A 27,825-nucleotide genomic window follows, 5' to 3' on the forward strand; every position below is an offset into this window, starting at 1 on the left:
CCGCGGCCAGCTTGTTCAAAAACGAATGGAGAGGAATGTAGCTAGCTACGTCAATGTTTCGATGATTAAAAACACACAAAACGTGAGTTATTATAGTAGTTAAACGTTTTTATCAGTATACAAAAGATGGATGTATAACTTTTTTACTCTGTCTGTGCCAACGTGTTTGCTCTTCTCTCTTTCCAGCGAGACAGAACGGTAACGTAGCTGGCTAGCTAGCCTAGCTAACATAACGGTTAGCCTTGCCCTTGGCTAATTTATTGTAGGCTAGCTAAAGAGTAAAGGACATCATTATAAACAATGTGAAATGTCTGTCTTTTTTTAGAGTGATGGATACGTGTTTGGACAAGAAACCAGAGAGAGTGGGGCCTATTGTTGTTGATGATTTGAGAAAGGACTTGTTTGCAGATTTTTCTGCAATTCCATCTGTTCTGCCACAGGTTTGATTTTGTGAACTTTGTACTGTATTGGGGTGTTTTTTGATGTGACAAGCTAGCTAACTAGGGGATTTTTGTTATCGGATGTTTTAATGTTATTAGCTATATAACTAGCTAGATTTAGTAATTACTTTTCTTTTTTTTTTTTTTTATCACAAAATCCCCCAAGAAAGGCTGTATATTTTCTCTCCCTACAGGATTGTGTATTATTTGAGAAAGAGCATCTGCGGGTCTACCTCAGGATACGTCCCTTTACCACAGTAGAGAATGAAGGTGGTGAATCTCAGGTATGTTCCCATGACGCAAACAGGACACTGAGATGAGGATCATGATGATTGATCTGCCACAAAAGGACCTTGATATACTGTAAAGCTACAGTCTGTATGATTTCCAGTAATTACAACCAGTGAAAAATAACCTTGGATTAGATGAATATGATTTAGAAAAATCTCAGTAGGATTACACCTGTGTCAAGACACTAACCGCAGTAGCAAGGGGCAGGATGGTCAGTCAGTGGTCCTTTGCTGATCAGAGTGCATTTGTTGACATGCTCCTTTTCCTCTGTTTAAATCCAGGAATGTGTGTCCATGGAGCCACCAGACACCGTTTTACTCAGGGCTCCTAGAAGCTCTTTATCAACCAGACGACAAACCAGTCACTCAGACGGTGACAAACCAGTCAGTCAGACCGCCCAAAGATTTCATTTCTCTCAGGTAAGGCCTTCTCCAGCTGTTTAATTAGTAGCTATTTGTAAAGATTGGCTTTACAAAAAAAATTGTGTGGAGCGTGACCATTTTTCCTACACTCTTTATCCCTCCCTCCAGGTATACGGCCCTGACACTACACAGAGGCAGATGTTTGATGGCACAGTGAAACGTCTGGTCAGAGATGTTCTAGAAGGAGGGAATTCTATTGTCTTCACATATGGAGTCACCAACGCCGGGAAGACATTCACATTCCTTGGTCAGAATTATTTGAGCATGTTTCAATTTGCATTTAACATTTGACATTTTTAACGTTGGGTTATTTTCGACAATGTTTTATATGGAGACAAATTTGACCTTTCTCTGTTTCATATCAGATGCTCACCACAATAAAAACAACTGTGTGACAGCTACGGGTTCATGTTAAACACTTTTGGCATCATGCATTTTTAACCCTTTGTCTATTTTTACTTCCAGGCCCTGAGAGTGATGGTGGAATTCTTCCAAGGTCTTTGAACGTGATCTTCAACAGCATCGAGGGCAGGGTCTACGCACAGAACAACATCAAACCACATCGATGCAGAGACTTCACTAGGCTCACAAAGGACCAGCAGGATGAAGAGTCTACTAATAAGCGAAACCTCATGAGACTGTCAAAGGAGGTGAGGTTTAACAATAAAACCTCTCGCACAATTCCCCCCCTGCTTTGCTTTCTTACTGAAATGTAAATTAGTCTCATCCTACTTTCTTTCCCGCTGTTTGTTTTCTTCAGAGTGATTTTCTGAAAAGCACGATGAGCTCCACTTGCAGGTCAACAATACTGGAGGGTAAGAAACTTGTTGCAGGCCTTAAGTATGCAAAGTACAGTAGCTATGTATTTTATGAGTTTCTTGAAACTATATTTGACACCATATAAACATCTTATTGTTACACTGTTTTTTTAATCAGTGTAAGATTTGTTGTTTGATTGACAGGTTCCTCCTTGAGCAACATCAGTGATCAGGGGGAAGGAGACAGTTTCTGTCTGGATGTGGACTCTCACACTAAATACTCTGTGTGGGTTTCCTTCTGTGAAATCTACAATGAGAATATCCACGACCTACTGGAGCCCATTCCTAATGGCTCACATAGGAGAACCGTCCTTCGGCTGTCCCAAGACATCAAAGGAAACACCTTTGTGAAAGGTAATGTCACTTTGATTGAATATGTGATGAATTAGCCTAGATGCTATGGGATTGCAGTTGATACAAAACATTCTCATACACATGGTTTCTCTTGTAGATTTAAAGTGGGTTCAAGTAAATAATTCCGAGGAGGCTTACAAAGTCCTGAAGATTGGAAAGAAGAACCAGAGTTTCTCCTGCACAAAGCTCAACAACGTCTCAAGCCGAAGCCATAGCATATTTTCCATTCGTGTCTTGCGGATTGAAGATGTTGGTATACCCAGAGTCCACACAATTAGCGAGTAAGTGACCAAGTTATTACATTTTTCCCCCTGCTTTTCTCTATATTGTCTTGTTTTAATTCATGGTTGTGTGTTATGTCTAAGGTTGTCGTTGTGTGATCTGGCTGGATCTGAGAGATGTGCAAAGACTCAGAATAAAGGAGTGCAGCTAAAAGAGGCTGGCAATATTAACACCTCATTGCTCATTCTGGGCAAATGCATCAATGCTCTGAGGCTCAACCAACAAGCCAAGTGAGTATTTTAACCTGTATACAGATTTATTATTTTACACACACTGACTGCACGTTTGTTTATAACAAACCAATATAATGCTGCTTTTATCCTATGTAAATATTGTCCAGGTTCCAACAACATGTGCCCTTCAGGGAGAGCAAGCTCACACACTACCTCCAGGGTTTTTTCTGTGGTAGAGGGAAAGCCTGCATGATCGTCAACATCAACCAGTGTGCCTCCATGTACGACGAGACGCTCAACGTCCTCAAGTTCTCCGCAGTCGCCCAAAAGGTCAGTCAGTGGAGCTTTATAAGGAAAAGTAAGCTTGTGGTTGGTAATATAGGTGACCAAATTGCTCATTTATTTAGTTTCTTTATAACCTCTCAGGTGGTGGTCCTCAACATCAAACCAGTTCCTGCCATTGCTCCAAAGAGATCTGCCAGAGATGTGTCCCTCATCATCAACAATGCTGGCCGCAAGAACCTGTGGAGTAGGAGGGAGAGCTCCATGGTGGCTTGGGAAACAACTCTAGAAGATGTGCAGGAAGATGGGGATGACGAAGAGGAGGATGATTATGAAGAAGAGGAAAGTTGCGATGAGAGCATGGCAGAGGAGACCATTCTGGAGGCGGGAGAAGAGGACAAGACGACGCTTGAGGACTTCAATAATGTAGGTTTTGTTCATATTCAATATGTTTATATGTTTGGTTCTTTTTCACTGACTGTGCGAAATCCTCCTTTTATAAGGAGGATGGGATCCACTTGAATAATTTGGGTTCCTGGATCCTTTCACAGCATTATAAGGTTGCGTTGAGACAATGACTTATCAATGGCCCAGCTCAGTTAATCCCTACCATTGTGTCGCTGAGTTGTCATAATACTTCAGCAAATGTACATTATCCCAGGGGCGTTGGTAGACACAATGTAAGTAACCTAATTTATGTCCCTCTAACTGCCCTGAATGCCTCTGCTGTTTATGCTACAGCTATTATATGCAGTAATCATGTGCCTATGAACCAGAGTTATATTGTTAGCGCTGAGGCGGTGTGCCCTAGTAAGAAGTCCACTGTGTGCAGCTGACCCTGCACTAACATAAATAACATGAGCATGTCTACTTCTACTAAGCTTCCCAGTAAAGCAATGAAAACAAACATCCCAGAAAAGTGCTAAAAATAGCCCATGTTAACATGTGTAGCTTAAGAAACAGGGTTCATGAAATCAATAACTTGCTAGTAACAGATTATGACTATCTCTGAAACTCACTTAGATAATACATTTGATACATTGGTAGCAGTACATGGTTATAACATCTACAGTACAGAAATGCCAGTGGTGGAGGTGTTGCTGTTTTATATTCAGAACCACATTCTGGTAAAGCTTAGAGAGGATCTCATGTTAAATACTGTTGAAGTAGTATGCTACAGGTTAATCTGCCTCACCTAAAGCCCATTCTTATATAATAATAATATGCCATTTAGCAGATGCTTTTATCCAAAGCGACTTACAGTCATGTGTGCATACATTTTTGTGTATGGGTGGTCCCGGGGATCGAACCCACTACCCTGGCGTTACAAGCGCCGTGCTCTACCAGCTGAGCTACAGAGGACCACGTGGGAAGCTGCTATAGACCACCAAGTGCTAACAGTCAGTATCTGAATAAAGTGTGTGAAATGCTTGATAATGTATGTGATATCAACAGAGGTATTTTCTGGGTGACCTAAATATTGACTGGCTTTCATCAAGCTGCCCACCCAAGATAAAGCTTCAAACTGTAACCAGGTTCAGTCAACCTACCAGGGAAGTTACAAACAGCACAGGAATGAAGTCATCAACATGTATTGATCACATCTTTACTAATGTTGCAAAAATTTGCTTTAAAGTATCAAAATCCATCGGATGTAGTGATCTCAATATAGTAGCCATATCTAGGAAAACCAAAGTTCCAAAGGCTGGGCCTAATATAGTGTATAGAGGTCATACAATACGTTTTTGTAGTGATTCATATGTTGTTGATATAAAGAATATGTGGTGTGTAATGAGGAGCAACCAGACACTGCACTTGATACATTTATGAAATTGCTTATTCCAGTTACTATTAAGCATGCACCCATAAAAAAAAAAAGGACTGTAAAGACTGTTAAATCTCAGTGAAATGTGTATGGTTGAGAGGGATAAGTCAAAAGTAATGGCAAATAAGTCTGGCTGCACAACTGATTGGCAATGTACTGCAAATTGAGAAATCGTGACTAAACGGAATAAAAATTTGACAAATGATTCTATGAAACAAAGATGAATTATACACTGCTCAAAAAAATAAAGGGAACACTTAAACAACACAATGTAACTCCAAGTCAATCACACTTCTGTGAAATCAAACTGTCCACTTAGGAAGCAACATTGATTGACAATAAATGTCACATGCTGTTGTGCAAATGGAATGGACAACAGGTGGAAATTATAGGCAATTAGCAAGACACCCCCAATAAAGAAGTGGTTCTGCAGGTGGTGACCACAGACCACTTCTCAGTTCCTATGCTTCCTGGCTGGTGTTTTGGTCACTTTTGAATGCTGGCGGTGCTTTCACTCTAGTGGTAGCATGAGACGGAGTCTACAACCCACACAAGTGGCTCAGGTAGTGCAGCTCATCCAGGATGGCACATCAATGCGAGCTGTGGCAGGAAGGTTTGCTGTGTCTGTCCAGCGTAGTGTCCAGAGCATGGAGGCGCTACCAGGAGACAGGCCAGTACATCAGGAGACGTGGAGGAGGCCGTAGGAGGGCAACAACCCAGCAGCAGGACCGCTACCTCTGCCTTTGTGCAAGGAGGAGCAGGATGAGCACTGCCAGAGCCCTGCAAAATGACCTCCAGCAGCCCACAAATGTGCATGTGTCTGCTCAAACGGTCAGAAACAGACTCCATGAGGGTGGTATGAGGACCCGACGTCCACAGGTGGGGGTTGTGTTTACAGCCCAACACCGTGCAGGACGTTTGGCATTTGCCAGAGAACACCAAGATTGGCAAATTCGCCACTGGCGCCCTGTGCTCTTCACAGATGAAAGCAGGTTCAAACTGAGCACATGTGACAGTCTGGAGATGCCGTGGAGAACGTTCTGCTGCCTGCAACATCCTCCAGCATGACCGGTTTGGCGGTGGGTCAGTCATGGTGTGGGGTGGCATTTCTTTGGGGGGCCGCACAGCCCTCTATGTGCTCGCCAGAGGTAGCCTGACTGCCATTAGGTACTGAGATGAGATCCTCAGACCCCTTGTGAGACCATTTGCTGGTGCGGTTGGCCCTGGGTTCCTCCTAATGCAAGACAATGCTAGACCTCATGTGGCTGGAGTGTGTCAGCAGTTCCTGCAAGAGGAAGGCATTGATGCTATGGACTGGCCCGCCCGTTCCCCAGACCTGAATTCAATTGAGCACATCTGGGACATCATGTCTCGCTCCATCCACCAATGCCACGTTGCACCACAGACTGTCCAGGAGTTGGCGGATGCTTTAGTCCAGGTCTGGGAGGAGATCCCTCAGGAGACCATCCGCCACCTCATCAGGAGCATGCCCAGGCGTTGTAGGGAGGTCATACAGGCACGTGGAGCCCACACACACTACTGAGCCTAATTTTGACTTGTTTTAAGGACATTACATCAAAGTTGGATCAGCCTGTAGTGTGGTTTTCCACTTTAATTTTGAGGGTGACTCCAAATCCAGACCTCCATGGGTTGATCAATTTGATTTCCATTGATAATTTTTGTGTGATTTTGTTGTCAGCACATTCAACTATGTAAAGAAAAAAGTATTTTAATAAGATTATTTCATTCATTCAGATCTAGAATGTGTTGTTTAAGTGTTCCATTTAATTTTTTTGAGCAGTGTAGTATATAAAAAAAAGCTTTGGAGCACCTTAAATTAAATGTTAGGCAAAAAGGCAAACTCAGCGCCATCATTCATTGAATCAGATGGCTGATTCATCACAAAACCCACTGATATTGCCAATTACTTTAATGATATTTTCATTGGCAAGATTAGCAAACTTAGGCATGACATGCCAGTAACAAACGCTGACACTACACATCCAAGTAGAACTGATCAAATTATGGAAGACAAGCATTGTCATTTTGAATTCCGTAAAGTGAGTGTGGAAGAGGTGAAAAGTATTGTTGTCAACAATGACAAGCCACCGGGGTCTGACAACTTGGATGGAAAATTACTGAAGATAATAGCGGGCGATTATTGCCCCTCCTATTTGCCATATCTTCAATCTAAGCCTACTAGAAAGTGTGTGCCCTCAGGCCTGGAGGGAAGCAAAAGTCATTGCACTACCTAAGAATAGTAAAGCCCCCTTTACTGGCTCAAATAGCTGACCAATCAGCCTGTTACCAACCCTTAATAAACTTTTGGAGAAAATTGTGTTTGACCAGATTCAATGCTATTTTACTGTAAACAAATTGACAACAGACTTTCAGCACACTTGTCCTAGAGAAGGACATTCAACATGCACAGCACTTACACAAATGACTGATTGGCTGAGAGAAATTGATACAAATATTGTGGGAGCTGTTTTGTTAGACTTCAGTGCTGCTTTTGACATTATCGATCATAGTCAGCTGCTAAAAAAACGTATGTGTTATGGTTTTACATCCCCCTGCTATATTGTTGATAAAGAGTTGCCTGTGTTCTTTAATGGAAGCCTCTCCAACATAATTCAGATAGAATCAGGAATTCCCCAGGGCAGTTGTATAGGCCCCTTTACTTTTTTCAATCTTTACTAAGCCAGTGTGTCTGTATGCGGATGACTCAACACTATACACGTCAGCTACTACAGCGAGTGGAGTCACTGCAACACTTAACGAAGAGCTGCAGTTAGTTTCAGAATGGGTGGCAAGGAATAAGTTAGTCCTAAATATTTCAAAAACTAAAAGCATTGTATTTGGGACAAATCATTCACTAAACCCTAAATCTTGTAATAAATAATGTGGAAATTGAGCAAGTTGAGGTGACTAAACTGCCTGGATTGTAATCTGTCGTGGTCAAAACATGTTGATACAACAGTAGCTAAGATGGGGAGAAGTCTGTCCATAATAAAGCGCTGCACTGCCTTTCTAACAACACTATCAACAAGGCAGGTCCTACATTACCTAATCTTGTCACACCTGGACTACTGTTCAGTCATGTGGTCTTCACAAACCCCAAGTCAAAAACAGACTATGGGAGGCGGACAGTACTACGTAGAGCCATGGCTACATGAAACTCTATTCCACATCAGGTAACTGATGCAAGCAGTATAATCAGATTAATATAAAAGATACAAATACACCTTATGGAACAGCGGGGACTGTGAAGAGACACACACAGGCACAGACACACGTATATACATACACATTAGACACACACACTACATGCATGTACACATGGATTTTGTATTGTAAATATGTGGTAGTAGAGTAGTGGCCTGAGGGAACACACTTAATATGTTGTGAAAAGTGTTATGAAATGCAATTGTCATGTAAAATCTTAAATTGTGTATATAACTGCCTTAATGTTGCTGGACCACAGGAAGAGTAGCTGCTGCCTTGTGTATTTTAGGGCCAGTTTGCTCTGGTGGAGGAACTGAGGGAGAAGCTTCTGAAGGAGGAAGCTGAGAAATTGGCTTTGGAGTCTCATATCCGTGAAGAGGTCACCATTGAGTTCATGGAGCTATTCTCCAAAATGGAAAGTGATTACAAGTAAGTCGTCTATTTCGCTCTTTTTAAAAGATCTGTCAATCTTGGCCATTGTCTGTAGATGCATTGACTGAACAATGCTTCTGTCATGCAGTGAGCGTCTTGCCAAAGAGAGGGAGATCATCGAGGACAGAGCGGAGAAGAGGTTGGAGATCCTGAAGAATTTAGTCAGCAAAAGTGTCAGCGAGTGTGCAAGTGTCACCGGTGACGAGGAAATGACAAAGGTAACAGTCTTATTCAGATCACAGGTCATAATATCAGATCATGCAGAAAATACAACTTCACCACTAATATCTTTACCTGTCCTTGTTTAATGAGTTGAGTTCTGATATCTTTGTTTTCCATCACAGGAGGATAAGGTAGAGCTCTTGGATGGGATCATTGAAGCTATGCGAGACGACCTGGCTAGAATCAGGAGGGATGCGGAGACTGCACAGACCTGTCTGGTGGACCTGCCTGAGTCTCCTGGCACTGTAGCCAGCCTGAGGAAGCAAGTGGACGACTTATCAGAGGAGCTCCTCAAGACCCAGCAGCAACTCAAACTCAAAACCAATGGTGTGTGTATAGTATGTCTGAACTACTGTGATTTGGCCATGTCTGCTAAATATTCAGGATTTAGCTTAAAGGGATACTTCGGGATTTTAGCAATGAGGCCCTTTATCTATTTCCCCAGAGTCAGATGAACTTGTGGATTCCATTTTTATGTCTCTGTGTCCAGTATGAAGGAAGTTAGGTAGTTTTGCGAGCCAATGCTAACTAGCGTTAGTGCAATGACTAGAAGTCTATGGGTATCTGCTAGCATGCTTCCTTCATACTGGACAGAGACATACTTTTTTTAAATCCACGAGTTCATCTGCATCTGGAGAAGTACAGTAAATTCGGGAAAGTATTCAGACCCCTTGACTTTGTCCACATTTTGTTACGTTACAGCCTTATTCTACAATGGATTAAATAAAAAATTTTCCTCAGCAATCTACACACAATACCCCGTAATGATGATATGAAAACAGGTTGTTCGAAATTTTTGCACTTATTAAAATAAAAACAGAAATACCTTATTTCCATAAGTATTCAGACCCTTTGCTATGAGACCCAACATTTTGCTCCGGTGCATCCTGTTTCCATTCATCATCCTGGAGATGTTTCTACAACTTGATTGGAGTCCACCTGTGGTAAAATCTCTATTGATTGGACATGATTTGGAAAGGCACACACCTGTCTATATAAGGTCCCACAGTTGACAGTGCATGTCAGAGCAAAAACTAAGACATGAGGTCGAAGGAATTGTCCGTAGAGCTCCGAGACAGGATTGTGTTGAGGCACAGATCTGGGGAAGGGTACCAAAAAATGTCTGCAGCATTGAAGGTCCACAAGAACACAGTGGCCTCCATCATTCTTAAATGTAAGAAGTTTGGACCCACCAAGACTCTTCCTAGAGCTGGCCGCCCGGCCAAACTGAGCAATCAGGGGAGAAGGGCTTTGGCCAGGGAGGTGACCAAGAACCCGATGGTCACTCTGACAGACTTCTAGAGTTCCTCTGTGGAGATGGGAGAACCTTCCAGAAGGACAACCATCTCTGCAGCACTCCACCATTCAGGCCTTATTGGTAGTGGCCAGACGGAAGCCACTCCTCAGTAAACGGCACATGACAGCCCGCTTGGAGTTTGCCAAAAGGCACCTAAAGACTCTCAGACCATGAGAAACAAGATTCTCTAGTCTGATGAAACCAAGATTGAACTATTTGGCCTGAATGCCAAGCGTCACGTCTGGAGGAAACCTGGCACCAACAGGAAAACGACCCTAAGCACACAGCCAAGACAACGCAGGAGTGGCTTCGGGACAAGTCTCTGAATGTCCTTGAGTGGCCCAGCCAGAGCCCGGACTTTAACCCGATCGAACATCTCTGGAGAGACCTGAAAATAGCTGTGCAGCAACGCTCCCCATCCAACCTGACAGAGCTTGAGAAGATCTGCAGAGATGAATGAGAAACTCTCCAAATACAGGTGTGCCAAGCTTGTAGCGTCATACCTAAGAAGACTTACATGCTGTAACAAAGGTGCTTCAACAAAGTACTGAGGAAAATAATATGTATGTAAATGTAATATTTCCGTTTTTTATTTATAATAAATTTGCTAACATTTCTAAAAAACCTTTTTGCTTTGTCATAATGGGGTATTGTGTGTAGATTGATAAGAAAAACATTTTAATCAATTTTAGATTGAGGTTGTAACGTAACAAAATGTGGAAAAGTCAAGGTGTCTGAATACTTTCCGAATGCAGTGTAGATAAAGGGCCTTATTGCCAAAACTCCCAAGCATCCCTTTAAGTGTGTTTTCTCTCGGTTTACAGAAATGAGCATGGAATTGAAACAATTGTTTGGGCAGCTAGAGGATGCGAAGGAGGTAAGCCTGGCTTGATATTGATATCTGATGTGTTTTGTTGCATCTGAACACTGAATCAAAGTTTGTGTTAGAGTTGATGGTTCTCCATATTTTGGTTTTATGCAGAATTTGGAATCTCAGACACGGAAGTTTGAGGCCTTAATGGAAATCTGCCATGAGAAAGATGATGTGATAACCAAGCTGCAGGAAGCAATGGACCAGAATAGTGAGGCTGCAACTAGGGATGTAAGTAAATTACTTGCTTGAACTAATGATTTCATACTTGCACCTGCATTAATTGCGCATATGGGGGCGCTTTGTAATCTGTCCAAGTGTATTTAGTATTAATCATCACATAACCTCTATGATAATATGCATTCCCTTTCACTGTTTTTGTCAACAGAAGGCCTTGGTTGACTCAATCAAGGAGGAGATTCTGAGCTTGAAACAGAATTGTAAGTGTATGAGCCGGGACGGTCCCAGTGCTGAGGAGGGCAGGAACCGCCATGCTGATGTCCTGGAAGACCTTGATGATCAGCCTGCCCTGAAGAAAGGTAGTCATAAAAAAAAGATGAAAAGAGTTACATCTTGTATCGGGGATATTGGTCCTTATGTTTCCATTTACTTTTAGAGTTCTGTGTCTGTCTGACCAGCTCCTCTCTCTCCAGGGAGTCTTGAGGATGAGCGTATCATTCGAGCAGATGAGTTGGAGAAACTCCAGGCTGAATGTCATCAAAAAGACTTGACGATTTTGCAGTTAAAAGAAGAACACGAGGCGATGGTTCAGAAGTTGGAGACGGTCAAAGGAGAGATAAAAAGAAAGAACGAAAATGCCGATGAGCTCAAACGCGAGAGGGTTTCGTTCGAACAGACCGTACAGAAGCTCACCGATGATTTGGAGGAGCAGACAGATGACTGTGAAGCTGTGATGGCCTCGCTGGAAAAAGAGAGGAAGGAGACAGCCATGCTCTCCAAAGACAACAAAGCACTGGTCAGTGGCATCTTCCAGCTCCAGCAGACATCACAGAAAGTGGAGTCTTCTGTGAAAACTCTCCAAACAGAACTTATCGAACAGACTGAGAGGTCCGCCAAGCTTTTAGAGGAGCTAGAAGCAGCCAGAGTACTCCTGAAGGGGCTCGAAGACGAATCCAACGAAAAATCCAAAACCATTGAATCCTTGACTTTGGAAACTGAACGACTCCGGAAGGAAGCGGAGGAACTGAAGGTCTCTTCTGTGCAGAGCAACAACTCCAAGTTCCATGACACCATAGATGCAATGAAAAGGGAGTGTGAGTGCGTGGTGGAGAAGTTGCTCCAGAAGAGCCAGTGGATAGATGTCCTGGAGCAGGAGCTCAATCAGGTCAAAGAGCAGCTCTCTGGACGGGAGGAACTCTGCAGCCAGCTGAGACATGAGTTAGAGACACAGCGGTCAGAGGCCCAATTCAACCTACAGGGCTACGAATTAGAGAAAGGGGCTTACAATGAAATTACGAAGAGTTACTCTGACCTTGAAAAAATGGCAGGTCACCTGAAGGAGCAAATCGTGGACCTGGAGGTTCAGGTGCAGGCCTCTGGAGGCAGCTCTGAGAGGGTTGTGGAGTTGGAGAAGCAACTGGCTGAGAGGGAGGCCCAGTGCGAAGCTCTGCAAGCAAGACTAGAGGAGGCTCAACAGAAACTGGCCCAGGTGGAGGAAAGTCATAGCAATAAGTCCAAGGAGAAGGTGATTGAAGACATGCGTCTTGCTCTGACAGAGCAGGAGAGGACACAAACAGAACAAGATCAGATTCTGGAGGCTAAGGAAAAAGAGATTGAGGCTTTAAGTGAAGGTGAGTGGTCACACGCTTAAATCAGTTTTGTTTTTTTAAGCAAGTCTTCATTCAGATTTTTTTGGGGAATTGGCACTGTCTCAATTTTGGATTTCAGAGCTGACGAGTTTGAAGGACTGCTGCCTACCAAAAAACACGAACAGTGCAAAGTTCTCTCATGTCCTCAACAACTGTCCTGGCGAGAATGTGAAGCAGGAATGTCAGCGGACTGAAGAGAGCTTGAAGGTAAGAGCTGCCGTTTGATCAAAGATGCTCACATTCATTCTCAACGTCCCTCTGAAACTCTAGCAATTTAAGGTTCTGTTTGAGACGGGACGGTGTACGCACGTGTGGTGAGGGAAGTAATCATTCCTTTTGATGTCCTCCTAGCTGGTTAATGAGCAGAATGAGATGGAGAAGCAGAAGTGGCTTGAAGAGAGGGCCATTCTGATGAAGAGACCCAAAGGGCCAGAGCATGAAGAGAGTCGGTGCCCGGCTCCAGAGTTGATGAGGGAGTGTTCAGAGGAGCTCTGCCGTAGCACGCTGCAGACTGTAGAGGTAATACTGACTCTGATTTAATAAACACATTAGAACTGCTGGGCTTAATGGCGTCTCTGAATGAGAGGAAGTAATTAATGGAGTTTCAAAGTGCGTAGGTAGTGAGTGTGCAGCAGGAAGTTGATGAATGACGTTCAGAATAGGGTTTCTGTGACCTAATCCCTAATTTCTGCTTAATTTAGTGGGATATTGCTAACTTTTTACCTCTCGTTTTATCTCTGAGGAGCACATAATTTCTAATAGCATTAACTCTGTGTATATCAATGATGTCGTTCTTGCTGCTGGTGACGCTCGGATCCACCTCTATGCGGACGACACCATTTTGTATACATCTGGCCCTTCATTGGATTGAACACTGTGTTAACAAACCTCCAAACGAGCTTCAACGCCATACAACACTCCTTCCGTAGCCTCCAACTGCTCTTAAACACTAGTAAAATTAAATGCATGCTCTTCAACCGAACGCTGCTTGCACCCGACTAGACTAGAATCACTACTCTCAGCGGGTCTGACCTAGAGTATGTGGACAACTACAAATACCTAGGTGTCTGGTTAGACTGTAAACTCTCCTTCCAGACTCACATTAAGCATCTCCAATCAAAAGTTAGATCTAGAATCGGCTTCCTATTTCGCAACAAAGTCTCCTTCACTCATGCTGCCAAACATGCCCTCGTAAAACTGACTATCCTACCGATCCTTGACTTGGGCGATGTCATTTACAAAATAGCCTCCAACACTCTACTCAGCAAATTGGATGTAGTCTATCACAGTGCCATCCGTTTTGTCTCCAAAGCCCCATATAATACCCACCACTGTGACCTGTACGCTCTTGTTGGCTGGTCCTCACTACATATTTGTCGCCAAACCCACTGGCTCCAGGCCATCTATAAATCACTGCTAGGCAAATCCCCGCCTTATCTTAGCTCATTGGTCACCATAGCAACACCCACCCGTAGTCTGCGCTCCAGCAGGTATATCTCACTGGTCATCCCCAAAGCCAACACCTCCTTTGGCCGCAATTCCTTCCAGTTCTCTGCTGCCAATGACTGGAACAAATTGTAAAAATCTCTGAAGCTGGAGACACTTATCTCCCTCACTAACTTTAAGCATCAGTTGTCAGAGCACCTTACCGATCACTGCACCTGTACACAGCCCATCTGAAATTAGCCCGCCCAACTACCTCATCCCTATATTGTTATTTATTTTGCTCATTTGTACCCCAGTATCTCTATTTGCACATCATCTCTTGCACATCTATCATTCCAGTGTTAATACTAATTGTAATTATTTTGCACTATAGCCTATTTATTGCCTTACCTCCATAACTTGCTACATTTGCACACACTGTATATATATGTATTTCTGTTGTATTTTTGACTTTGTTTTGTTTTACCCCATATGTAACTCTGTTGTTGTTTTTATCGCACTGCTTTGCTTTATCTTGGCCAGGTCGCAGTTGTAAATGAGAACTTGTTCTCAACTGGTTTACCTGGTTAAATAAAGGTGAAATAAAAAAAATAAAAAATAAAAAAATAATTCGGCGATGTCATTTACAAAATAGCCTCAAACTCTACTCAGCAAATTGGATGTAGTCTATCACAGTGCCATCCGTTTTGTCACCAAAGCCCCATATACTACCCACCATTGTGACCTGTACGCTCTCGTTGGCTGGCCCTCACTACATATTCGTCGCCAAACCCACTGGCTCCAGGCCATCTATAAATCACTGCTAGGCAAATCCCCGTCTTATCTTAGCTCACTGGTCACCATAGCAACACTCACCCGTAGTCTGCGCTCCAGCAGGTATATCTCACTGGTCATCCCCAAAGCCAACACCTCCTTTGGCCGCAATTCCTTCCAGTTCTCTGCTGCCAATGACTGGAACAAATTGCAAAAATCTCTGAAGCTGGAGACACTTATCTCCCTCACTAACTTTAAGCGTCAGTTGTCAGAGCAGCTTACTGATCACTGCACCTGTACACAGCCATTCTGAAATTAGCCCACCCAACTACCTCATCCCCATATTGTTGTTTATGTTGCACCCCAGTATCTCTATTTGCACATCATCTCTTGCACATCTATCATTCCAGTGTTAATACGAAATTGTAACTATTTTGCACTATGGCCTATTTATTGCCTTACCTCCATAACTTGCTACATTCGCACACACTGTATATATATTTTCTGTTGTATTTTTGACTTTATGTTTTGTTTACCCCATATGTAACTCTGTTGTTTTTATCGCACTGCTTTGCTTTATCTTGGCCAGGTCGCAGTTGTAAATGAGAACTTGTTCTCAACTGGCTTACCTGGTTAAATAAAGGTTAAAAAAAAAATTTGATCCATATATCTGATGTATTGAAGAGAAGTTATCAGCCTATATATTATCACTTCTTTCCAACTAAATGATATGTATGTACAGTTGAAGTCGGAAGTTTACATACATACACTTAGGTTGGAGTCATTAACTCGTTTTTTAACCACTCCACAAATGTATTGTTAACAAACTATACTTTTGGCAAGTCGGTTAGGACATCTACTTTGCATGACACAAGTCATTTTCCAACAAGTGTTTATAATTCACTGTATCACAATTCCAGTGGGTCAGAAGTTTAGATACACTAAGTTGACTGTGCCTTTAAACAGCTTGGAACATTCCAGAAAATGTTATGGCTTTAGAAGCTTTTGATAGGCTAATTGACATCATTTGAGTCAATTGGAGGTGTACCTGTGGATGTATTTCAAGGCCTACCTTCAAACTGTGCCTCTTTGCTTGACATCGTGGGAAAATCAAAATAAATCAGCCAAAAAATTGTTGACCTCCACAAGTTGACCTCCACAAGTCTGGTTCATGCTTGGGAGCAGTTTTCAAACGCCTATAGGTACCACGTTCATCTGTACAAACAATAGTATGCCAGTATAAACACCATGGGACCACGCAGCCGTCATACCGCTCAGGAAGGAGACGTGTTCTGTCTCCTAGAGATGAACGTACTTTGGTGCGAGAAGTACAAATCAATCCCAGAACAACAGCAAAGGACCTTGTGAAGATGCTGGAGGAAACAGGTACAAAAGTGTCTATATCCACAGTAAAACGAGTCCTATATCGATATAACCTGAAAGGCCGCTCAGCAAGGAAGAAGCCACTGCGCCAAAACCGCCATAAAAAAGCCAGACTACAGTTTGCAACTGCACATGGGGACAAAGATCGTACTTTTTGGAGAAATGCCCTCTGGTCTGATGAAACAAAAATAGAACTGTTTGGCCACAATGACCATCGTCAGGGGGTAGCTTGCAAGCTGAAGAAAACCATCCCAACCGTGAAGCACGGGGGTGGCAGCATCATGCTGTGGGGGTGCTTTGCTGCAGGAGGGACTGGTGCACTTCACAAATTAGATGGCATCATGAGGAAGGAAAATTATGTGGATATATTGAAGCAACATCTCAAGACATCAGTCAGGAAGTTAAAGCTTGGTCGCAAATGGGTCTTCCAAATGGACAATGACCCCAAGCATACTTCCAACGTTGTGGCAAAATTGCTTAAGGACAACAAAGTCAAGGTATTGGAGTGGCCATCACAAAGCCCTGACCTCAATCCTATAGACAATTTGTGGGCAGAACTGAAAAAGCGTGTGCGAGCAAGGAGGCCTACAAACCTGACTCCGTTACACCAGCTCTGTCAGGAGGAATGGGCCAAAATTCACCCAACTTATTGTGGGAAGCTTGTGGAAGGCTACCTGAAACGTTTGACCCAAGTTAAACAATTAAAGGCAATGCTACCAAATACTAATTGAATGTATGTAAACTTCTGACCCACTGGGAATGTGATGAAAGAAATAAAAGCTGAAATAAATCATTCTCTCTGCTATTATTCTGACATTTCACATTCTTAAAATAAAGTGGTGATCCTAACTGATCTAAGACAGGGAATTTTTACTAGGGTTAAATGTCAGGATTTGTGAAAAACTGAGTTTAAATGTATTTGGCTAAGGTGTATGTAAACTTCCGACTTCAACTGTAGTTGCAGGGAAAGCGGGTGCACTTCACACAGCAATTGACAGTATTTCTCACCGTAAGGATTGTCTGCCTTTTATGCTAATGTCTGTTTTCCAGGCGCAATTGTCAAAACAGCCCTCCGAGAAAGAAGAGGAGAGTGGCTCTGTTGTTGAGGACCTCAAATTAAAGATACAGAATCTCCAGGAGAGAAACGCAAAGAAAGAGCGCAAGCTCAGGGAGCTCCACGACCACTCCAATTTCCAAACACAAGAGGTCAGTATAGATCAGATAATCATTTATACTGAACAAAAATATAAACGCAGCAATTTAAACGATTTTACTGATTTTACAGTTCATGTAAGGAAATCAGTAAATTGAAATAAATTCATTAGGCCCTACTCAATGGATTTCACATGACTGGGCAGGGGCGCAGCCATGGGTGGGTCTGGCTCCCCAGTGGGTGGGCCTATGCCCACCCATGGCTGCGTCCCTGCCCAGCCAATCAGAATGAGTTTTTTTCCCACAAAAGGGCTTGATTACAGACAGAAATGCTCCTCAGTTTCATCAGCTGTCCTGGTGGCTGGTCTCAGATGGTCCCGCAGGTGAAGAAGCCAGATGTGGAGGTCTTGGGCTGGTGTGGTTACACGTGGTCTGCGGTTGTGAGGCCGGTTGGTCGTACTGCCAAATTCTCTAAAACGACGTTTGAGGCGACTTATGTAGAGAAATGAACATTCAATTCTCTGGCAACAGCTCTGGTGTACATTCCTACAGTCAGCATGCCAAATGCACACTCCCTCAACTTGAATTATCTTGGCAAAGGATAAATGCTCACTAACAGGGATGTAAACACATTTGTGCACAAAATCTGAGAGAAATAGGTGTATGGAAAATTTTTAAGATCTTTTATTTCAGCTCATGAAACATGGGACCAACACTTAACATGTTGCATTTATATTTTTGTTCTGTATAGCTGCTTCTTATGTTTGACTATTCTTGTCATTTTTTTGCGATTTCAGCCACAAAATCAGGGATGGATTCATTTCAACATGGGTGTAAAGAAACATTCATATTTGATGAATCAGATAATAAATAGTGTTGTGTGTGTGTGTTTATGCCTGTGTGTATAATGTTGGCCTGTCTGTCTGGGCAGGTACTGGACTCCTCAGAGGTGTCCACAGATGGCAGGCAAGAGCGTCGCTTCCCCAAACCGGAGCTGGAGATCCAGTTCACCCCTCTGCACTCCAACAAACTGAACGTCCGGAGGCAGGGAGAGAACAAGTCTGTGACCATCAAAATCCCCCGTTCAGCCAAGAAGAGGAAGAGCAACGAGATGGAGAAGGTACAGTTCAAAGTGTGTGTGTGATAGGATAACAGATAGGTCCAGAAGACATTTGACTGAAAACCATAACATTTTAAATAATAATTGTTTTATTGTCACATACACCAGATAGGTGCAATTGTTGTCATGATACCAGAATTTTGACTTTGATACCGATACCAGGTTTAGTATCACAATACTGGATACCAAAACGATACCACGGGGGAAAAAGGTGTATTAGCCGAAGTCACAGAATGGCACATCATCCAGACAGATCTTTTGAGTTCAATATCATTACATTTACATTTAAAATGTCTGATTTTTGAATGTATGCATTAATGAATCAATTATACAATCAATTTGACTTTGTTTTTTACCAATCCAACTACATACCAACATTATGGTAATCATTTATTTGACTGGTAAAGCTCTAGTCTATTGATGAACTGGGTAAATCAAGATGAAGCATAGGCCTGTTCACAATAGCGGTGAATGCATATTCAACAGGAGTGTGTGCATGTATTGAGTTATTGAGCTTGTTTTGACTGATTTTTCATGGGCCTACAGATGAAAAACAATATTTCCCTTCCACTTGCGACGTATTCTATTGTACTGATCAACAACAGTTGCATAGAAGAAGCAATCTCTTCTTTTATAAAAGTGTGCGCTCTCACTAAGACCCATGCCTTCATTCTCTCACACACACACTCAGTTTGAGGCTCGAGCGAAGATAATGACTGGGAGAGACGAAAGGCAGGCGGGGAAGATGACGTGAATTAATACAGTTTTTAGTGACATTCAGCTTTGAAATGAGCAATATTTTGCTTTATGGTTTGCATATTATCACAAACAAGGTACTAGGGTAGTGAATTGATGTTAGCTTCAGCTGTAAGCTAGCAAGGAAAGTTAGCCTACAACGCTGGAAGCTACCTGTATCTTCTTGCATTGTGAAGTGTTCTAGCCTGTAATGAACATTTTTGTTTTGCGAACCGTAATTAACATTTTCAACATTTCTACATTCCGTGTTGCATTATTCAAGTACAGTTGAAGTCGGAAGTTTACATACACTTAGGTTGGAGTCATTAAAACTAGTTTTTCAACCACTCCACACATTTCTTGTTAACAAACTATAGTTTTGGCAAGTCGGTTAGGACATCTACTTTGTGCATGACACAAGTACTTTTTCCAACAATTGTTTACAGACAGATTATTTCACTTATAATTCACTGTATCACAATTCCAGTGGGTCAGAAGTTTACATACACTAAGTTGACTGTGCCTTTAAACAGCTTGGAAAATTCCAAAAAATGATGTCATGGCTTTAGAAGCTTCTGATAGGCTAATTGACATTATTTGAGTCAATTGGAGGTGTACCTGTGGATGTATTTCAAGGCCTACCTTCAAACTCAGTGCCTCTTTGCTTGACATCATGGGAAAATCAAAAGAAATCAACCAAGGCCTCAGAAAAAAATGTGTAGACCTCCACAAGTCTGGTTCATCCTTGGGAGCAATTTCCAAATGCCTGAAGGTACCATGTTCATCTGTACAAACAATAGTACGCAAGTATAAACACCATGGGACCACGCAGCTGTCATACCGCTCAGGAAGGAGACGCGTTCTGTCTCCTAGAGATGAACGTACCTTGGTGCGAAAAGTGCAAATCAATCCCAGAACAACAGCAAAGGACCTTGTGAAGATGCTGGAGGAAACAGGTACAAAAGTATCTATATCCACAGTAAAACGAGTCCTATATCGATATAACTTGAAAGTCCGCTCAACAAGGAAGAAGCCACTGCTCCAAAACCACCATAAAGCCAGACTACGGTTTGCAACTGCACATGGGGACAAAGATCGTAGTTTTTGGAGAAATGTCCAAAAATAGAACTGTTTGGCCATAATGACCATCGTTATGTTTGGAGGAAAAAGGGGGACGCTTGCAAGCTGAAGAACACCATCCCAACCGTGAAACACGGGGTGGCAGCATCATGCTGTGGGGGTGCTTTGCTGCAGGAGGGACTGGTGCACTTCACAAAATAGATGGCATCATGAGGAAGGAAAATTGTGGATATATTGAAGCAACATCTCAAGACATCAGTCAGGAAGTTAAAGCTTGGTCGCAAATGGGTCTTCCAAATGGACAATGACCCCAAGCATACTTCCAAAGTTGTGGCAAAATGGCTTAAGGACAACAAAGTCAAGGTATTGGAGTAGCCATCACAAAGCCCTGACCTCAATCCTATAGAAGATTTGTGGGCAGAACTGAAAAAGCATGTGCGAGCAAGGAGGCCTACAAACCTGACTCCGTTACACCAGCTCTGTCATGAGGAATGGGCCAAAATTCACCCAACTTATTGTGGGAAGCTTGTGGAAGACTACCCGAAACGTTTGACCCAAGTTAAACAATGTAAAGGCAATGCTACCAAATATTAATTGAGTGTATGTAAACTTCTGACCCACTGGGAATGTGATGAAATAAATAAAAGCTGAAATAAATCATTCTCTCTGCTATTATTCTGACATTTCACATTCTTAAAATAAAGTGGTGATTCCAACTGACCTAAGACAGGGGAATTTTTACTAGGATTAAATGTCAGGAATTGTGAAAAACTGAGTTTAAATGTATTTGGCTAAGGTGTATGTAAACTTCCGACTTCAACTGTATCTATTCAATCTCATTACACTTCCTCCAAAATGTAGACATGGAGAGCCAGTTCTGTGACACTGGGTTGCCTTGCATTTGATTTTGATTTTGATTTTAATGCTTGTGTGAGAGATTGAGTAAGAGGTGGAGGGGTGAGAAAACATCTCAACAAACAGACCGGATATTACCCAGCCCTTCCAGAGACCAAGCCGCAGATAGACCACTATAAACACAACGTCTGTCCTCTTTCTCTGCACTGCACTAACAAACTACCTCAAAGCAACCCTTCTCTCTGTTCAGCAGGATTATGGTCAGAGTGAACAATAATAACACCCCTACAGAAGCTGAATTGTATAGATAGTGGCTTTGAGTTGAAGTTCAGTCCACCACTCTTTTTAAGAGAAGCTTTCCAAACATTCTTATTGTAGTATCTTGCTAAATCAACCCACCATTTGGCTATCACTAACATACCTATGCCAAAGGAACAAGAGCAATGTCAACAGATAAGAGGCTTATAAACAGTTGTGGGAACCTGAAACTACAGCCACAATCCCTTCAGTCCCTTCACATTTCAGACTGATGCCAGATTGAACAGTATTAAGGTCCTGGTTGCTTTTATTAGTTTTTTTGGAAAAAGTGATAACAGATTTAACCAGATCCCTTTTGAAATTAGATCCCAATTATGCTATACATATAGCAGATGAAGGGGGGCACCATTTTGACTTGATGTCCTGAAGAATTGATCCCTTCGTTGTAATACAACACAGAACGTGTGTGCGTGTGTCACTAATCCTAAAATGTTCTCTCTGTGCCTCAGGACCCTGTGGAAAGTGAGAACAAAAAGAATATAAAGTTGAGGGGGAACAACAGAGTGAACATGCAGGTGAGAAGAGAATCTAGACTTATAAACCTATTTTAATGTCACTAGTTCAGCTTATCCTGTGTATATACTACCGGTCAAAAGTTTTAGAACACCTACTCATTCAAGGATTTTTCTATTTTTACTATTTTCTACATTGTAGAATAATAGTGAAGACATCAAAACTATGAAATAACACATATGGAATCATTTAGTAACCAAAAAAAGTGTTAAACAAATCAAAATATATTTGAGATTTTTCAAATAGCGACCTTTAGCCTTGATGACAGCTTTGTACACTTTTTTGGTTACTACATGATTCCATATGTGTTATTTCATAGTTATTCTACAATGTAGAAAATAGTCAAAATGAAGAAAAAACCTTGAATGATTAGGTGTTCTAAAACTTTTGACCGGTAGTGTATATGTCATGTCAACAGTCGCCGACAGTGCTCGGTATAAAAACAGACCAGAAGAAGCAACAGACACCAGCAAGTCTGAAAGGCAAATACGATGGAACCCTCCAGAAGATTGGAGACTTCACCCAGAGTTCCCCAACTCTGCTCGGGAGTAAAGGTTAGCAAGACTTTGCTTTTCTCCTTTACTGATGTCAATGTTCTGCACACATCAGACATTCAGCATATATCTATATATCAGTCAAAAGTTTTGACACCTACTCATTCAAGGGTTTTTCTTTATTTATACTATTTTAGAATAATAGTGAAGACATCAAAACTATGAAATAACACATATGGAATCATTTAGTTACCAAAAAAGTGTTAAACAAATAAAATATATTTTATATTTGAGATTCTTCAAAGTAGCCACCCTTTGCCTTGACGACAGCTTTGCACACTCTTGGCATTATCTCAACCAGCTTCATGAGGTAGTCACCTGGAATGCATTTCAATTAACAGGTGTGCCTTGTTAAAAGTTAATTTGTGGAATTTCTTTCCTTAATGCGTTTGAGCCAATCAGTTGTGTTGTGACAAGGTAGCGGGGGGTATACAGAAGATAGTCCTATTTGGTAAAAGGCCAAGTCCATATTATGGCAAGAACCGCTCAAATAAGCAAAGAGAAACAACAGTCCATTACTTTAAGACATGAAAGTCAGTCAATACGGAACATTTTCAATAACTTTTTAAGTTTCTTCAAGTGCAGTCGCAAAAACCATCAAGTGCTATGATGAAACTGGCTCTCATGAGGACTGCCACAGGAAAGGAAGACCCAGATTTACCTCTGCTGCAGAGGATAAGTTCATTAGAGTTACCAGCCTCAGAAATTGCAGCCCAAATAAATGCTTCAGAGTACAAGTAACAGACACATCTCAACATCAACTGTTCAGAAGAGACTGTGTGAATCAGGCCTACATGGTCGAAATGCTGCAAAGAAACCACTACTAAAGAACACCAATAAGAAGACGACTTGCTTGGGCCAAGAAACACCTGCAATGGGCATTAGACCGGTGGAAATCTGTCCTTTGGTCTGATGAGTCCAAATTTGAGATGTTTTGTTCCAACCGCCGTGTCTTTGTGAGACGCAGAGTAGGTGAACGGATGATCTCTGCATGTGTGGTTCCCACCGTGAAGCATGGAGGAGGTGGTGTGGGGGTGCTTTGCTGGTGACACTGTCAGTGATTTATTTAGAATTCAAGGCACACTTAACCAGCATGGCTACCACTGCATTCTGCAGTGATACGCCATCCCTAGTTTGGGCTTAGTGGGACTATCATTTGTTTTTCAACAGGACAATGACCCAACACACTTCCAGGCTTTTTTAAAGGCTATTTGACCAAGAAAGAGAGAGATGGAGTGCTGCATCAGATTACCTGGCCTCCACAATAACCAGACCTCAACCCAATTGAGATGGTTTGGGATGAGTTGGACTGCAGAGTGAAGGAAAACGGCCAACAAGTGGGAACTCCTTCGAGACTGTTGGAAAAGCATTCCAGGTGAAGCTGGTTGAGAGAATGCCAAGGGTGTGCAAAGCTGTCATCAAGGCAAAGGGTGGCTACTTTGAAGAATCTCAAAAAATATATATATTTTGATTAGTTTAACTTTTTTTTGGTTACTACATGATTCCATATGTGTTATTTCATAGTTTTGAGGTCTTCACTATTACTCTAAAATGTATAAAATAGTATAAATAACAAAAAAACCTTCAATGAGTAGGTGTCCAAACTTTTTTGACTGGTACTATTGGGCTACAGCCATATTCTAAAATTGATTAAATTGTTTTTTCCCCCTCATCAATCTACAAACAACAGCCCATAATGACAAATCAAAAACAGGTTTGTAGACATTTTTGCTAATTTATAAAAAATAAAAAACGGAACTATCACATTTACATAAGTATTCAGACCCTTTCCTCAGTACTTTGTTGAAACACCATTGGCAGCGATTACAGCCTCGAGTCTTCTTGGGTATGACGCTACAAGCTTGGCACAACTGTATTTGGGGACTTTCTCCCATTCTTCTCTGCAGATCCTCTCAAGCTCTGTCAGGTTGGACGGGGAGTGTTGCTGCACAGCTATTTTCAGGTCTCTCCAGAGATGTTCGATTGGGTTAAAGTCCGGGCTCTGGCTGGGCTACTCAAGGACATTCAGAGACTTGTCCCGAAGCCACTCCTGCATTGTCTTGGCTGTGTGCTTAGGGTCGTTGTCCTGTTGGAAGGTGAACCGTCACCCCAGTCTGAGGTCCTGACCGCTATGGAGCAGGTTTTCATCAAGGATCTCTCTGTACTTTGCTCTGTTAATCTTTTCCTTGATCCTGACTAGTCTCCCAGTCCCTGCCGCTGAAAAACATCCCCACGGCATGATGCTGCCACCACCATGCTTCACCGGATGGTGCCAGGTTTCCTCCAGACGTGACGCTTAGCATTCAGGCCAAAGAGTTCGATCTTGGTTTCGTCAGACCAGAGAATCTTTTTTCTCATCGTCTTAGTCTTTAGGTGCCTTTTGGCAAACTCCAAGCGGGCTGTCATGCGCCTTTTACTGAGGAGTGGCGTCCGTCTGGCCACTCTACCATAAAGGCTTGATTGGTGGAGTGCTGCAGAGATGGTTGTCTTTCTGGAAGGTTCTAACATCTCTACAGAGGAACTCTAGAGCTCTGTCAGAGTGATCGGGTTCTTGTTCACCTCCCTTACCAAGGCCCTTCTCCCCCGATTGCTCAGTTTGGCCAGGCGGCCAGCTCTAGGAAGAGTCTTGGTGGTTCCAAACTTCTTCCATTTAAGAATGATGGAGGCCACTGTGTTCTTGGGGACCTTCGACCTCTGCTTGGTTTTTGCTCTGACATGCACTGTCAACTGTGGGACCTTATATAGACAGGTGTGTGCCTTTCCAAATCATGTCCAATTAATTGAATTGACCACAGGTGGACTCCAATCAAGTTGTAGAAACATCTCAAGGATGATCAATGGAAACAGGATGCACCTGAGCTCAATTTCTATTCTCATAGCAAATGGTCTGAACACTTATGTAAATAAGGTTTATTTATAGTAATTTTTTTTATTTGCTAAAACTTCTAAAAACCTGTTTTCGCTTTGTCATTATGGGGTATTGTGTGTAGATTGCTGAGGATAAAAAAATATATATATATATATATCAATTTTTAGAATAAGGCTGTAACGTAACAAAGTGGAAAAAGTCAAGGGGTCTGAATACTTTCCGAAGGCTCTCTCTGTGTGTGTGTGTGTGTGTGTGTGTGTGTGTGTATATAACTACATGTCTGTCCATAGCTAAGACAATTCTGGGGATTGTAAGTGGAAGATCTACCGAGCGAGAGAAAGCCAAAGCAGTGAAACCGAAGAGGACCAAGAGGAAACTCTACAAGACAGACATCTCCTCTCCTCTGGACATCCCATCTCATCCGGTGAGTGGCAACTGGGTGGAACTTGGCCTCAGAAGCCCAGGCTTCTTATGTTCTGTTCGAAAGCCTTGGAAAGTTCTCCTCAGGAAGCCGATTTAAAAAAGGGTAGAGTATGCTTCCCTGCAAAGGCAAAACGCGGTAACTGTGCCAACTGTGAAACTGAGAAAATTGGCTTTAAAGTTTTTTTGCTAGCCAGCCAAATATGTTGTAGGTAGACAAGTGATAATACATCAGTGGATTATCACTTATCTTATTATGAAGTCATTTTTATGCAAATCAACCATGACCACTGATTTAACCTATGACCCCTAAAATGCAGATGCTGCACTGTGCCTTTGTATGACCTTAAACAAAGGCAAAGCGCAGTATCAACAATCTCTAAATGTGTTTATCCAACTTTATTGTTATTTTTTTGTTTGATGGAAACTGTTTGAGAGTTCTAATTACATTCCAACTGCATTTAATGGTTTTATGTAGTTATGTCTTCATGTTTTGAATGTTGTAGTAACCCTCAAGCATTTTTTCGCCATAAGGTAAGGACTATTTTATCACGCAGAATGTTTGTACTGCACAGTCAAATATTTTTTAAAGTATAATCTAAATGTGTTTATCCATCTTTCTTGTTGTATTTCTGTTTGACTTGTATGGTCATTTATTTGACTTAGTGGTCATGGTTGATATGCATAAAAAATGACTTCATAATAAGATAATACATCAGTGTATAATCACTTGTCTACCTACAACATATTTGTCTGGAAAGCAAATAAACTTTAAAGCCATTTTTCTTTGCCTTTGTATGGCAGAGCTGGTAACTGCAGTCAAAACATGGTGGACCAAAGCCAAGGTGTTTGCCTTGGTTTTTACTTGTATTTTGTAGTTACTGCAAATTTCACACTAAATAATGCTATATGGAAAAACAAGGAAATTCCTCTCCTGGGGTGAAATGTAATTTCTACTTAGAGCTTGGTGGGACTTGGATGGTTTGCTTTAGAAAATAACAATACAAAAAGAGACTGAGATTGTGTAAAATCTTTATCTATTTAGGTGGTACTAACAAACCACTGGTGCAAGCTAATATTGCATTGTTTTGTTATGTTGCAGATCATTGGTCTTGATCAAGATGAGAAAGAAAGCGACCATCTCATTATCAAGAGGCAGCTTAGATCAAGAACCGCAAGGAAATGACTCCAAACTTAGTCAACAGTGGCCGAGAGTTGGTATTGCTTACTTGATTTAATAACTATTTTGTGTTAGAAAACTAGCCATGTACATATGTGAATATTTTCATATTTTGTTTCTCATTCTATTCCATTATGTTTGAAAAACTTTCTCAGAGATTCTTTTTTAAATTGAAAATAGTGTACACACTATAGAGAACTTGGAAAGTACCAAACAGTTTTGTAAATGTACATTGGAGACGCAGCCCGTGTTTGGAGAGCAGTAGACAAGGGACACATTGGAGGATAGAGTATTGTTTTGTCCTGCTCGAATGTGGCCAAAAGTGTGTAATGTCATATATTTTAATGGCAGCTGTCAGGGGTGGTTGTCATCTGAGTAGAGTAAATAATCTAATCTCTCACCCCCTCTCTCTGTGGTGGGCCCCTGACAGGTCCCACTCACAGCCAGTCGGGTTCAGTCTCAGGTGGGCAATTAATGGGACATTCGCCAGTGTTTAGCTACGTCATTGGCGTTGTCATTGAAAACATGTCTCTGATGATTAAATGCTTTTTGTTCTCTGCAATGCCTGGCTGTTTTTTGTAAACAATAGAAAATGCATTAATGAGAATTCATAAGAGCCTACAGTATACATAGATGTGATTTGTCTCAAGAAAACCTTGGCTTTTGCATTGCAAAACTGCCTAT

At 41.9% G+C, this 27,825-nt stretch overlaps 1 protein-coding gene across 5 annotated transcripts; it reads left to right on the forward strand.

Annotated features, from left to right (window-relative positions):
- kif20bb (kinesin family member 20Bb) lies at positions 1-27,703 on the forward strand. Of its 5 annotated transcripts, none has more exons than XM_045209821.1 (28): positions 2-82; positions 187-235; positions 326-440; positions 635-724; positions 1,013-1,150; positions 1,262-1,400; positions 1,619-1,803; positions 1,914-1,968; positions 2,116-2,325; positions 2,423-2,606; positions 2,691-2,837; positions 2,948-3,110; positions 3,207-3,488; positions 8,402-8,541; positions 8,633-8,762; positions 8,889-9,093; positions 10,888-10,940; positions 11,046-11,165; positions 11,323-11,473; positions 11,588-12,745; positions 12,843-12,970; positions 13,115-13,282; positions 17,396-17,551; positions 18,429-18,617; positions 22,055-22,120; positions 22,537-22,672; positions 25,832-25,965; positions 27,064-27,703. In XM_045209821.1, the coding sequence occupies exons 3-28, from the start codon at positions 330-332 to the stop codon at positions 27,145-27,147; spliced, it is 4,722 nt and encodes a 1,573-aa protein (XP_045065756.1). In that variant the 5' UTR covers positions 2-82; positions 187-235; positions 326-329; the 3' UTR covers positions 27,148-27,703. The 5 variants fall into 5 exon arrangements, with proteins under 5 accessions (XP_045065755.1, XP_045065756.1, XP_045065757.1 ...); XM_045209822.1 differs by having other exon boundaries at positions 4-82; positions 187-198; XM_045209820.1 differs by lacking the exon at positions 187-235 and having other exon boundaries at positions 1-82.
- The last annotated feature ends 122 nt before the right edge of the window (positions 27,704-27,825 follow it).

The sequence above is a fragment of the Coregonus clupeaformis genome, chromosome 31 (genome assembly GCF_020615455.1).
Source record: "Coregonus clupeaformis isolate EN_2021a chromosome 31, ASM2061545v1, whole genome shotgun sequence".
Lineage (NCBI taxonomy): Eukaryota > Metazoa > Chordata > Actinopteri > Salmoniformes > Salmonidae > Coregonus > Coregonus clupeaformis.